Source organism: Apium graveolens, chromosome 3 (assembly GCF_009905375.1).
Source record: "Apium graveolens cultivar Ventura chromosome 3, ASM990537v1, whole genome shotgun sequence".
In the NCBI taxonomy this organism is placed as follows: domain Eukaryota; kingdom Viridiplantae; phylum Streptophyta; class Magnoliopsida; order Apiales; family Apiaceae; genus Apium; species Apium graveolens.
In genome coordinates this window covers 288,575,856-288,589,460 of record NC_133649.1, presented here as the reverse complement: position 1 = coordinate 288,589,460, position 13,605 = coordinate 288,575,856, and the positions used below count along the sequence as shown (strand labels likewise).

Genomic DNA, 13,605 nt, shown 5'->3' with positions numbered 1-13,605 from the left:
GAAATAATTTAATTTAATAAATTATTTCAGTTAAATGCTTTTGATATAAAATCAATTCTAATCCTATGTTGAAGATATATTCAATATAAATTGGAATAATTCAGTCCAATTAGGATAAACTGGGTATTTATTCTACATCTCGTTAAGTCACTATCTAGTTCTCGATAAGAGTCAGGATAGTGACATCTCAACATGAGTCTTCTAATTCACGTGACTTCTTGATAAGAAAATATCAATCTTTTATTCCTTACTTCTTGAGAAGTCACATCTCTAGCCTATAAATACCTAGAAATCTCGACATAACCCCTCTTTACGCTTTCGAGATCTCAATTGACCTAATTTCTGTAAATCTTCATTGTTCCTACTCATTTCAAGCTCTTTCTTTCTCTAGATACTTACCCACTCAAACTCAAACACTTTCAATGGCTACCAACAATGTTAGAGCTGTTATCCCCAAGGATGGAACAAACTACTTGGCCTTTGTGGATGCAAATCAAGCACTTGATACTTTCAATTGCTTTGTTAAATTTCTTTCTGATTCCTATCTCGCAGGATCCTTGACTGTAAATCCTGTGCTATATTTGGATGTGCTTAACGAGTTTTGGAACTCAGCTGTTGTAAACACAATTATTCATGAGAATCAAAAAGTCTTCTTGTTGGTTAACTGCATAATTCAAGGTGTTCCTGTAGAGTTTAATGCTGATGATGCCAACCAAGCCTTGGACATTCCTAGAGACATCATTGTGGAGGCTCCAACAATACATGAGTTGGCTGAGTTTATGGATTTTATAAACTACAGTGAGAAGATTGATATGGCCAGGATGAACAAGAAGAAACTGATGAGAGAATGGTCCTTCATCTTCGATTCTGTCATTAGAGCATTCACATGCAGGAAGAATGGCTATGACAACATGTCTAGTATGGTGCAGAAGTTGGTGCATTCTATAACATACAACATGCACCTCAATATTGGCATGTTGATCCTGGAAGAACTCAGCACAAGGCTGAACATGCCTTTGATAAGTAGATGTAAAGAAACTTTCTTCCCTAGATTTATAATTTTCACTTTAAATTATAAAGTAGTTGACATTTATATGCTTGAAGGAATAAATAGAAATCAAATAGGCAATTGTAAACATGTGTCCAAAATTTTATTTGGTTCACTAATTACAAAGAACCAAGTACAGGTTAGGCTAAATGTCACTGACTTCATGTTGAGGAAATTTAGAACCTATCCTTACCCTTTGCCTGACATGAGATCGACTATCACTTATAACACAACTATGGCTCCTGCACTCGTAGAAGTATACAAACAGGATAGCACACAGGGGCCTTCCACAGGTGAGACCTTTCCTTCACAATCATTAGATTATAGGAAGCCAATTACTTCATCCTCTCAAAAGGATGGAGTTAGTAAAAAGAAGAGAAAATAAACATCTATAGTAGTTGTAACTGAGAGTGGTGAGGACCAAACACATACCGAGTCTCCCTTGGTAAAAAAGCCAAAGAAGCAAAGGAAGGTTGAGTTGACCACTCAAATGGCCACCTCTGCATCTTCTCAAAAAGATGCGGTTGTAATAATGGGGCAACAACATACTCTAGTGGCACCTTCTCAACAAGGTGTCACTATTGAAACAAAATTCTCCCCAATACATCTTGTCAAGAGTCTGCACCCCCTCATGAACATTCTCAAGAGGGTGAAAAAAATCATTTGGTTGGCACATATAGTGAAAGCACATCAATTGAAACTCCATTATCCATTCAGGGAAGTTAACAAAAATCATTCCTGAACTCACTCATCTCATTTCTCAAATTTCTTCATCTTACAATGAGAGGTTTGGATCTTCTTCTCAAGTCTTGCCAACATCATATGACATAGTTCAAGAAACTGTAATCACCACTCAAATACAATCTTTAGATGGTGAGAGACTACATGCTAAGATAGACCTTGATGATACCATAAAAAACACAGGGGTTTCATCAGTTTTTACTGAAGACTCTGTGCAGATTCCAACTGCACCTTCATGTGCACAACAGTCTTCACGGACTGCAAGGTTTGAGGGTACTACTCTTGAGGGGAGATACTCAAATCCTCTCTAATTTAATTGGAGGTTTCTCATGCTGAAACAACTCCCCCCATAACCTTAGATGAAATTTCTTTATCAATAGAAGATAGGAGTTCAATTGTCAATGATCCAGTTATTAGGGATGCAAGTACTCAAGCACATTCAAGTGCCAGTCTCTTGTAAGAGGGACAAGGGTTTGAGGACATGGTACATGAAAGTAACCTGGTCAAATCCCCTCCAATTCAAATGGAGGTTCACTCTACAAGTGAACAACACACTGTCACAATCATAGTTCACATTGTGAGTCAAACTGTGACACCTGTCACATGTATAGTCTTATCTTCACCACCATCCACCTCAAACACTCAAACCAACCCTCAACCTCTACTCGATCACCACATATTTTATCTCAATGGTTGCAAGATACTCAAACACCAACCCAAATAGTAGATAAGATGTTGGTGGATCAAATTGAAGGTTTTACAAACATTGCTCAGCAACTACTCACCTTCAAAATGACAAATCAAGATTATCAGACAATCATTCTCACTTACAGGGAAGAAGTGGAGAAACAACAGGATAAAATTGTGGATGAGGCTAAAAGGGATGGAAATATAAATGTCCGGATCTCAAAAGATTTATCTATAAACATGGAGGAGGCTCTCATAAGATTTAGGGAGGAGTACATTACCATACTTGAGAGTCATGCCAAGGTGCTCACTCCACATGAGGTATTTGATGCCATTACAGAGGTCTACAAGGCTCATCTCAAAGCCTTCAACTACATTGGCAAAGCTCTAGAAAAGACTCTGGATAGTCATCAAAGTGAAGTAAAGAAAATTGTTAATCAAAGGATTGATGAACTGATGCCAAACTTTTCTGAAATGAAATCCAAGTTCAACAAATTCTCAGACAAGCTTCAAGCTCTCTCTCTTACACCAGTTGAAAAAAATGTATCCAAATTGAGGGACTCTTTCATAACATTGCATAATGTGATCCAAACTCAAATTACCAAAAATAATGATACCAAGGTCAAACTGGATCATTTGTACTCTGCTAGATATGAACCATCAGCCTTGGTAATGGAGAAGATCATGAATGTTTTTTAAGACTCTCTTGGCACTATCTTGGCATCTAGTTCACAGTCAAATACCTTCTACATCCACAAACCTCCAAATCCAAAATCTTCAAGCTCAAGCCACAGATCTACAAGCCTCCAACACTTCTCTGTCAACTCAAGTCTCGCAGCTTACCTCCCTTGTCATAAGTCAACAACAAGATATAAAGTCTCTAATAGACTCCCAGAAATACTTGTAAATGCAGACATCAGTGTCACTAGGAAATATTATGGGTGCTTTAAACATACCCCTTCTGGAAATAGCTCAACAAGTAAGGACCTAAATCCCTCAGCATTCCACTATGCTTGTCATCAAGACTAAGGGGGGGATGGAGTCCAAGCTAAAATCCAGCCAAGTTTCAAGCAAAAATAAAGATGATGCTGGATTGGACAGGCTCAATATGGCAGCTGAAGGATGTTGCATTGATAAGGAATTTGATCAATTCCTGGAAGCCCTGAGAGTCTCTCTAAATTTCAACCATTTCTCCTACAAGAAGGTTGTGGATAAAAACATCAATTTCCTGAGGGTGGTGATGGTGACTAAGGGAAATTTCAGGGAGAATAGAGTAGTTGTCAATATAAATGACTCAGGGGTGGACAAATGTATGCATGTGTCTCTCTCTTTCTTGCAATCAAGAAGAATATTTGAGCTGGATATCTTCATCAACAGAGTAAGGGTGATAATTCCAGAGGATACTCTCCTGCTTAATGAGCTCAAAAAGGGTCAAATAGGTGCGTTTTCTGAAGCCTACCTACAATCAAGAAAGGGAGTGGCCTACATCTGTCCAAACACGAAGAAATGCAAACACTTTCAAATACCAAAGCAATATGTCAAGGGAAATAAGAAGCTGATAATGATCTTGGAGACAGAATTGAGTGATAGAAGATCAAGACTTTTGAGGATGTGGAAATGATCAAAATTCTTGGCAAATACTTGAAGATTGTTGAAGCCTTGCTACCTAGAACACATATCAATACAAAAGATGATTTGGATGATAATGAGCAGAAGAAAGATGAGCATAAATCTTTTGGCTCAAATCCAAGTCACTCTAGCAAAACTAGTGGCATCAAGGTGGATGATAAAAAGGAGGATAAAAGGAGGTAAAATAAGGGGACAAATGATGAGAAAAAAGAAGAGGGATGGTGAAGAAGACAAGAAGAAGATTCAGAATGTACCAGAAATTCAAACCTCAAAAACTCTACCAACCCAAACACATAAACCTAGTCAAACAAAAACTCAGTCTATCCAAACTCCTAAGCCTAAGTACCTATACAAGCCAACTACTAATTCTCTTCTCAAGATCCCTATCACAGCTAGCCAAACCTCACTAAAGAAAATATCTAAACCACCTTCATTCAAACCTCCAACTAGAACTCACTACAAGACTGTAGGAAGAAAGCCACAAAAAATTCAAGTTAAAGCTGGTGCACTTTGGAATTGTTTCAAGCAAGATGACTTTTTACCAGTTTCTAAAAGCATATCAGATGATGACTATCACCAAATGTTAGCTGAGGAGATAGTCAAAGTTTGTGTTGTTACTCTAGGAGAAGTCAGGATTTACTACAAAAATAACCCCCTTTATTTTGCTAAATAGAGAAGTAATTGAGACATTTTTAACTGCAGAATTGGAGAGAGTGATTAGTTTGATGAATGCAAGAAATTCATGTACAAGAATGAGGAAGGTTGTATTGAATGAGAGGTTGAGAGAGAGGAAATATAAGGCACGCAAGGGAAAAAGCTAAAAGGGAGGAAAGAGAAAGAAAATATGCTAAGGAAATTGAATTGTTTGAGCAAATCTCAAATGAACTGAAGGCTAGGGGTTGAGCATGGTATCTAATGATGGATATTTTATGAACATAAAAACCAATAAGTTTGCAAGGTACATGATTCATTGTTATACAGTTACTCATTAGTTGAATGACTCAAACTGGGGGAAACTCTAAAGAGGGACTGAGATTATTGAAGAATTTGAAGTATTAGTCAAACTCAAAGCCCTTATTAGAAAAGAACCTGGTTATGAGAAATTCAAATAGTCTTTATAACTCAACATTTGATGTAATCGCAAGTTGTATAAAAATGTAATTTGTAAATTTTTCAGTCTTATTGTATTTGATTTTAGCTTGAGGTTAGTTTTGTTATCAAACATGAATTTAGGACAAGTGATCTTCTCACAAATTAGGGGAGATTATTGTGCAAGACATGCCTGCATATAACAAGACTAATTCATATTGACAATCCTAAGGATAAGTTGTAAGATAATCTAAATTTGTATTTTGTAATTGTATATCTTGAGTCTGTAAAAATGTTAAGTAGATTGGACTGGAGGATTTTTCTGTGAACAACCTTCAAGCTAAGGAATAAACTCTGAAAAAAGATCAATTTCTGATCATGCCTCAGAGAGAAGTATAGCAGTTTGGATTTGAATAATTCTATTCTAGGAAAAATGTTCTAAATCAGATATCGACAAATCACAGATCAAGGGAGATCGAGAAGTCTGTCGAGAAGTCCAAAATGACTTGTAGAGAAGTCCCAATAGATATCGACAAGTCAACTGGCATGTAGAGATCTCAGATATTGACAAGTTAAAATGTATATGTAGAGAACTGGAGATATCGACAAGTCATTTCTTCATAAAGAGATCTAGAGATATCGATAAGTCAAAAATCTTCATGTAGAGAACTGAAGATGTCGACAAGTCAAAAGCCCATGTAGTGAACTGGAGATGTCGACAAGTCATTCTATATATAGAGAACTGGAGAACTCGACAAGTCATTTACATATGTCGAGAACTCGAGATATCGATAAGTCATTTTACTTATCGATATGTCACATCTCTACAGAACAAACGGAGATCTCGACAACCTATCTCATAATTCATAATACAAACAAGTTCAAGATTCAAGATAATCAATCAACAAATAATTCATTCACTGAATTGGAAAGTCTACAAGATTCTGCACAGATTTGCTAACACCAGAAATGAAAATAGAGAAGATAACTTTAGAAAATGTGTAAGTACATTTTAGTGCAAGTTTTGTAAAACCGTGTTGTGGGTCTATAAAGCATGCACGAGTCCTTAGTTTAGAGGTAAGAAAATAGATCTAGAAAAATCTAGTGTTCTCTCTCAAGATTTGTAGCCGAGTTCTTATTTCTAAGAACACAGATTTGTAGCAAAACAAATTTGATTAATACAATCAAGTAAATTTTTTATATCTTGTTTTGTGTGTTTACTATCAAACAATTATCTCTATAAATTCACATCTACTTTGTTCAATTTAATCCAAATACTTTCAAAGTTAATTAAAATCCAAAGAAATACATTCACCCCCTCTGTGTTATATTTCACTGCACTCGGTATCTAACAGTTAATACGTTTCACTCAAAAAATAAGATGCTACGCATTTTGAAGATACAAATTACTCCCACATTTTAAAATTTTGAAGATACGTATTTCTCAAAAAATAAGTTTTTTTGGGATTTTAAAAACTTTTGAAGTTTTGTCTAGTGGGTCAGAAAGAATACAACCGTAAAGTTTCTTTTTGTCTTTTGTGAATATGCGTCGACTCCCTGTCGGTAAGTCTCGTGTGAATATAACCAAAAGTTTAGGTATTATCTCGTTCACTTTATAATTTCTGTCTCTTTTAACATTGATACTTAGTTTTATTTCACACATGTATGCATTTATCACTTATTTGAACTATCATGCACTAAGTCGTGAGTTTTCACGGAAACAACCTCCCAACTTTGTGGAGTAAAGGCATGATCGACATATATCTTATCCATATTAGATTTTGCTCCAAACGAGATATATTGAGTATGTTTGATTTGATTAATAATACTCATATGCAAAATGCATATTTCATGCATATTTCATCAATAAAAATAATCTAAACTTAAGGCAAAAGAAAAATAAAATATTATATATTTTTATAAAAAATCTTTAGAGAATGGAATGGAAATAAACCTTGGGTCCTATATAGAGATGGCAATTTGTATCGAACCGATGGATATCCGATCCGTACCGATCCGATCGGGTTTTACCGAACCCGAATATTTCGGGCTTGGATTCGGGTTCGGGTTTGATTTTTAAACCCGAACCATTTTCGGGTCGGGTTTGGGTTTGGATTCGGGTTTGATTTTTAAACCCGAACCATTTTCGGGTCGGGTTTTGATTTAAGGCATACCGTTCCGAACCCGACCCGAAACCGTTCCGTTCCGACCCGAACCCGATCCGAAACCCGTGTTAATATATAAATGATATTTTATATTTTAAAAGTAGTAATATAATATATAATATAATATATTACTAATATTAGTACTAAAAAATTATGCTTTTTACAAATTATTGCATTAAAGTCGTTGAAATATGTTTTTAGCAAGCATGTTCAATACAAGTATACTAAAGGTCAAGATTATTGCATTATTTCACTAACAATTTTATTCATAGAGGTATGATCCATTGTCTTCTCTGAACCCTCCAATTCAACCCCCAAAATTTAAATATCATCGTATTTATGAGCACTTTACTGAAATCAGATCCTAGTAATTTTTCACTAGAGTTTGTGCAAATTGAGGTGCAATTTAATAGTGATCTACAAACACGAACCTGAACCGAACCCGAACCGAACCCGATGGGTTCGGGTTTAGTGGTTCGGGTTTTTCCGGGTTTGGGTTTGGGTTTGGGTTCGGGTTCGACAAAAATAATCGGGTTCGGGTTTGATTTTTGTTAAACCCGTTTCCACCGACCCGATTGTAATCCCTAGACTCCTGTAACATGAAAAGGTCCCACAAGCTAACAGTAATCGCCTTACTCCTTAACGGCATCAGTTAACGGTGCTGTAACCTCTCTGTTTCCTCCATCCATTTCCCCCCTAACGTCGTCTACAACTCCTCTTCAAACACTCCCCCACTCATTAACGTCCGTCGATGGCGTCGTGTGACGACGATTTCTCTCTCCTTGACGGTTACGCAACAAATAACGCCCAATCTAACCCTAATATCCACCACCGTCTTGCCGCCTCTCATCACCACCAATCATTTTCTCACCGTTTCAATAAAACCACTCCGATCCACGCGCCGCCGCCTGTTCAATCGTTAATTCAACCGATCCACGTGGAGACTTCGAAGGATTTGTCCGGCGACGATGACGGCGATGCGGACGGATACAGCGACGGCGCGTTCTGTTCACAGCCTGATCCGAAGTCATTTCACGGTGCGATTCCGTTTTCGAGTGAGAACGAGCAGGTTGCGTTTGAGAATGAGACTGATATGACTAGATCTAGGATCAATCACGAGAAGCGAAGCGATCGAGAGGAGCTGAGCGATGGAGGAACGCCGTATAGTTACAAAAGATCGAAACTTGTGAGTGCGATTGCGTCGGCTGGTGGAAGTGGAGAGTACAGGAAGGATCGAGAGGAGTGGAGCGATTCGGCGATCGCGTGTCTTCTCGATGCGTATACGGATAAGTTTATGCAGCTTAATAGAGGCAATTTGAGAGGGAGAGATTGGGAGGAGGTTGCGGGGAATGTTAGTGAGAGATGTGAGAAGCAATGTAAGAGTGTGGAACAGTGTAAGAATAAGGTGGATAATTTGAAGAAGAGGTATAAATTGGAGAGGCATCGGATGAGTAATGGTGGAATTTCAGCGAGTCATTGGCCTTGGTTTAAGAAGATGGAGGTGATTGTTGGTAATGCTTTACCGATGAAAACTGTTTCTGAAGAGGATAAGTCTATTGGTGGATCCGCATCGTCACTTAAACCGTCCAAGAGGTATTCGTTGCTAATGCGTGTTTATTTTGCAGTATGAATTATTAATGTATTGTTATACTCTGTTCTCTTTATCTGTCGATTACAATATTGATAGTCTTTTATAGAGAATTGAGGTTGCATTGTACCAGTTAGGGGAGAATTGCCGATATTTGAACAACTTTACAGGCATTTGCAGCTTAACTTCAGCTGCTCTCTAATCATCCTTTTTTTTCTTTCTTTCCACATTTAGTACACATTTAGTTCTTATCTTTTCTTTCTTTATAAAATTCTTTTAGTGATACTTCGTATCAATTATCACACTAATGTTATGGATCCATTTGAATTGTTAATGACATTCTGTACAGCATAGTTCTTGGAAGTTCGCATTAATGTTATGGATCCATTTGAATTGTTGAAGTTATACTCTACAGCTATTGGAAGTAGTTGTATGATTATTATTTTAGTCCATAGTTTCTAATTGCAGCTTATTTGTTGACTCCAAAAAAACTGTTACAAATTTTCTTACTAAAATGAATATTTATTAAAAAAGGTGTTTTTACTAACATTTTTTCTGGACTGTGAAAGGCAAACATATTCTCAAACTGAGAACTACATGATATATTTTTGGCAGATATGGAACAGCTACTTCCAGCCCAAGTGCTCAAATAACTAACGTGAAGACAAAACCGGCTACCAATCCTAAGTGGCGGAGAGTAGTCTTTAAAATTAGTGGTGCTTCCTTGGCGGGTTCTGGATCTCACAGCATAGACCCAAAGGTTTTCTTTATAATTACACAGATTTGTAGATGTCTTATTCTAGACCTGTAATATGTTTTATATTGAAAAAGTTTGTTTCCAACCCCCCTTACTAATGCACAAAGACACCAACACACCTGTGTTGTGTGTGTTTGACAAGTGGGGAGAAAATTAGTTTAAACAGATTCATGTGGTAACCTCTGGCATTCTGTATCCCCTAGAAGCTAAAATCCGACTTCATAACTGCTTAATTTAATAGGTGGCAATGCTGATTGCTAGAGAAGTTTCAATGGCTTGTCACGTTGGTGTTGAGGTATATATCCTTTGAGGCAATCTTTTTAGTTCCAAGATCTTCTTTTTGGCTACTTCCTCATTTTTTACCGGCAAAATTAACATCTTTATCTCAATCTTAAGGTGGCGATAGTTGTTGGTGGCCGTAACTTCTTTTGTGGAGACACCTGGCTAACAGAAACTGGTTTAGACAGATGTACTGCATATCAAATTGGGTAATGGAAGCTTGACCTATATTTTTGCACAGCCTCTTTTCATAGTAAATAATCTAGTATCAGTTATTCAGTTGTTTACCAATACATGATGTATAATAAGGAAATCTTGTTTTAAATATATGTCATGATTGGATATGTTATATGTGCATTTCTTCACGATTCTGGAATATTTTTTTGTTATCTGTTAATGTATTTTGATTTCTTATCATTGTTGCAGCAGGTTAAGAAGCCTTTGTTTATGCTTACAAATACGACTGCTTTATTTTAGGAGTATGATAGGATTGTGGAAAGTGTATTATGCTGTTACAGTACTAGAATCTAACATTGGAACATTTAATCTTATCTGAAAGAATTGTTTGTTATTCTACCTTTATCATTCCGAACCATTAAACCACCCATTTTAATGTGATTAGATAAACACAGTAAAGCTAAAATGGTTTTGGAGCGAGTTATTAAGATAAAAAAAAGGTTTCAGGTTACATTTGTCTGATTTTTTTGGGAATTGCATTATAAATACTGTAACTAAATAGTCAAACTTGGGGGGTGTTTGGTTGATGGTTAATGTGTCCGGTTAACGGGAATCGGAACCCTAAACCCAAGTAATAGTGTTTGGATTAGCAATTTAGTGGTGGGGAATGGGAACCTCATTCCCTCTTGGTGGGTAAATTAAACCCACCATAACCCTTGGGTTACCATTTCATTCCCATACCCATTAACCCCCATTCCCATACCCTCCATTCACATTCCCGATTCCCACAATACATCCAAACGCCCCCTTGATGTTTCATCCTCAATTTTATAGTTTCCTTAGACCTGGCAAGGATAATAGGCCAGAAACAAGCACCCTTTGTTATCCTGGTTTTTCAATTTATCTATGTACCTGTGTCCGACATTCGACACACTTACATGGGTATGGACAGTTGGACACCCAACACCTCACTTTCAGGTCACATCTGCAAAATCACGAAACTTTTTCCACCACGTGATGTTTTACACTTCCACTTAAGTCTCGGTTCCATAGCTATCGTCTACTTCAGCACCCTAGGGTTGCTGGGAATCTGACCTTTTCTTGGCTGTATTCTTTGAATCCAACTTGTTCTTTAGGATAATATTTTTAAGTAACATAATCACATGTGATTGGGTTTATTTCTGTATGTGTGAATTGGTCACATACCAGACGCTAAACAATTTGAGTGATTACTTAATGTGTGTTTAGTCTTGAGAAGTTAATAAACTTTTTGAACTTTTTAATGTTTTCCCAGTATGATGGCAACTGTGATGAATTCCATACTACTCCAGTCTGCCTTGGAGAAGATGGGTGTTCAAACTCGAGTGCAAACCGCATTTGCTATGCCAGAGGTTGCTGAACCGTATAGTAGACAAAGAGCCATCCGGCATCTAGAAAAAGGTAGAGTTGTAATATTTGGAGGTATTGGTGCTGGTACAGGAAATCCACTCTTTTCCACGGACACGGCAGCAGCTTTTAGAGCTTCTGAGAGTATGTTTTGTCTATAAATTCGTCTTGTTTAATGTGATTATATGATTTAGAAAAAGTAACGGTCTCTATCAAATGTAATATTGGCATCCATTTTTGCCCAGTTCATGCTGATGCTGTCCTCAAAGGCACTATGACAAGCAACACAGATGGTGTCTATGAATTTGAGTCCAGAAATAACAATGTTTTGTTTGAGCACGTTTCCTTTAGGGAAATGGCTTCCAGAGGTTCATCTGCAATGGACATGATGGCTGTGACATTCTGCGAGGAGAACTGTATTCCAGGTTAGCATTTTTTGTGATATTCTCGTTTATTGGTTATCATACTATCATATGCAGTTTTCAACTCAAGCTTATTACAAATCTGTCATCGAGTCATACTTACATGAAATCAAGTCAAAAAGCGTCGGAAGCAGTAATTGGTCTAAACAATGAACATTTTGTTGCACACATTGTTGAAAATCTTTAGCTTGTTTGCAGTGGTGATTTTTAACCTACTTGAGCCTGGTAACATATCAAGAGCATTATCCGGAGAGCAAGTTGGAACTTTGGTTGACCAGTCAGGGCAGATCAGTTGACATCTGTTTTTTAGTGAGCTAGGTAATGTTTCTTACAGTGGCCTTTTGAAGGCGAAGGAGGCTTCCCCAAGTTTTTGGGCAGGGTTCTCAATTTCCATTATCTATCAGATAGGAATGGACAGTTCCAATAAAAGGCCGTAGATTTAGGACTGGAAAAAAGAAGAAAGGAAGAGAATATAAGATATGCTGGCTGTACAGATAACATGAAGAGGGATAAATTATGTATCCAGATAGAGAATATAGAGATATGCTGCTGCCTGTACAGATAACATGATAAAGAGGGATAGTAAACTTATCTACATACCTTCAAGAACTAGTGAGTCAGTTCACCTGTTCTGTTGGGTGTTATATATGTAAATTGTGTCAAAAAGAGAGTTGACAGTGTTTTACAAAGCTGTACTTGTGTAAAGATGTAACTGTGTATGAAATGCAAACAAATTTCTTACTTCGGAATATTTAAAGAATAAATGTACTCTGACTCATTTATCTCTATACATTTTCCTTTTGGGATGTCACATTCATTTCTATATATTTCAAAATTTACTAAAATTAGTAAAAATTTTATAAAATGAAAATTAATTACATCTATTTACATTTACTACTTTCTTGAACTAAACCAATTTTATATGTTAAACTTTGATTGGTACCATTACTTTATCCAATTTTCTTATTTTTTTTAAAACATTCTATTTTTTCTTAATTTCCGTGTCCAAATCAAACTTAAAGAGTTGAAGGGGACAGGACAGAAGGAGTAATTGATCACTCTTTTTTACGTGGAACGTAAATTCAGTTAAAGATCATCTGTAATTTCGCAGGCAACTAGGCCCTCGGATACTGAACTGACAATTTGGAATTGTCTTTTCTTATAGATAGATAGTAGATACTACCATATCTGATCATCTGTATCTTCTTTTGGGCCAGTAAGAACTGATTGATTTATAGAGTGTGCTATAAGTTCTAGCACTTAGTCATGAGTTTAGGATTTTGTCAATTGGTTAATGACTGATGTAAACTAAATGCAGGTGAGAGAAGGCCAAGTAAGATGCTTCTTTGTATCTGTGACATTCTTTGTAAAAAGCTTCTATTACTTTATTTTTATAGAGTAGGGGGGCAAAAATCAAATATTTTGCTATCATGAAGTTAAGATTGTGGAACAGCAAAAGAAAGGTAAAAGTATTTGATGGTGTTTTTACTTGCTTTTGAAGTTTTACAAGGCTTAATCATATCCATATGACCCTATCCATCATCATATATTACTGCTGTTTGGTGGCATGTCTTGCCTAAAGTAACTTGAGAGAATGAATGGTGATAATGATTGAATGTCAGGCCTGCATAAATTTA

General features: G+C 36.6%; 1 protein-coding gene across 1 annotated transcript; it reads left to right on the top strand.

Annotated features, from left to right (window-relative positions):
* Positions 1 to 7,988: 7,988 nt before the first annotated feature.
* LOC141713541 (uncharacterized) lies at positions 7,989 to 12,709 on the top strand. Its single transcript, XM_074517008.1, has 7 exons — positions 7,989 to 8,952; positions 9,563 to 9,707; positions 9,946 to 9,999; positions 10,101 to 10,192; positions 11,455 to 11,690; positions 11,792 to 11,971; positions 12,167 to 12,709. Exons 1-7 carry the CDS (start codon positions 8,111 to 8,113, stop codon positions 12,262 to 12,264), a joined length of 1,647 nt encoding a protein of 548 aa, XP_074373109.1. The 5' UTR covers positions 7,989 to 8,110; the 3' UTR covers positions 12,265 to 12,709.
* The last annotated feature ends 896 nt before the right edge of the window (positions 12,710 to 13,605 follow it).

Bases quoted from the DNA above. Each gene is read 5' to 3' on its own strand.
- LOC141713541 (XM_074517008.1), top strand. From the start codon at position 8,111: ATGGCGTCGTGTGACGACGATTTCTCTCTCCTTGACGGTTACGCAACA. The intron at 8,953-9,562 runs GTATTCGTTGCT...TATTTTTGGCAG, and splicing joins TCACTTAAACCGTCCAAGAG to ATATGGAACAGCTACTTCCA. The intron at 10,000-10,100 runs GTATATATCCTT...CTCAATCTTAAG, and splicing joins CTTGTCACGTTGGTGTTGAG to GTGGCGATAGTTGTTGGTGG.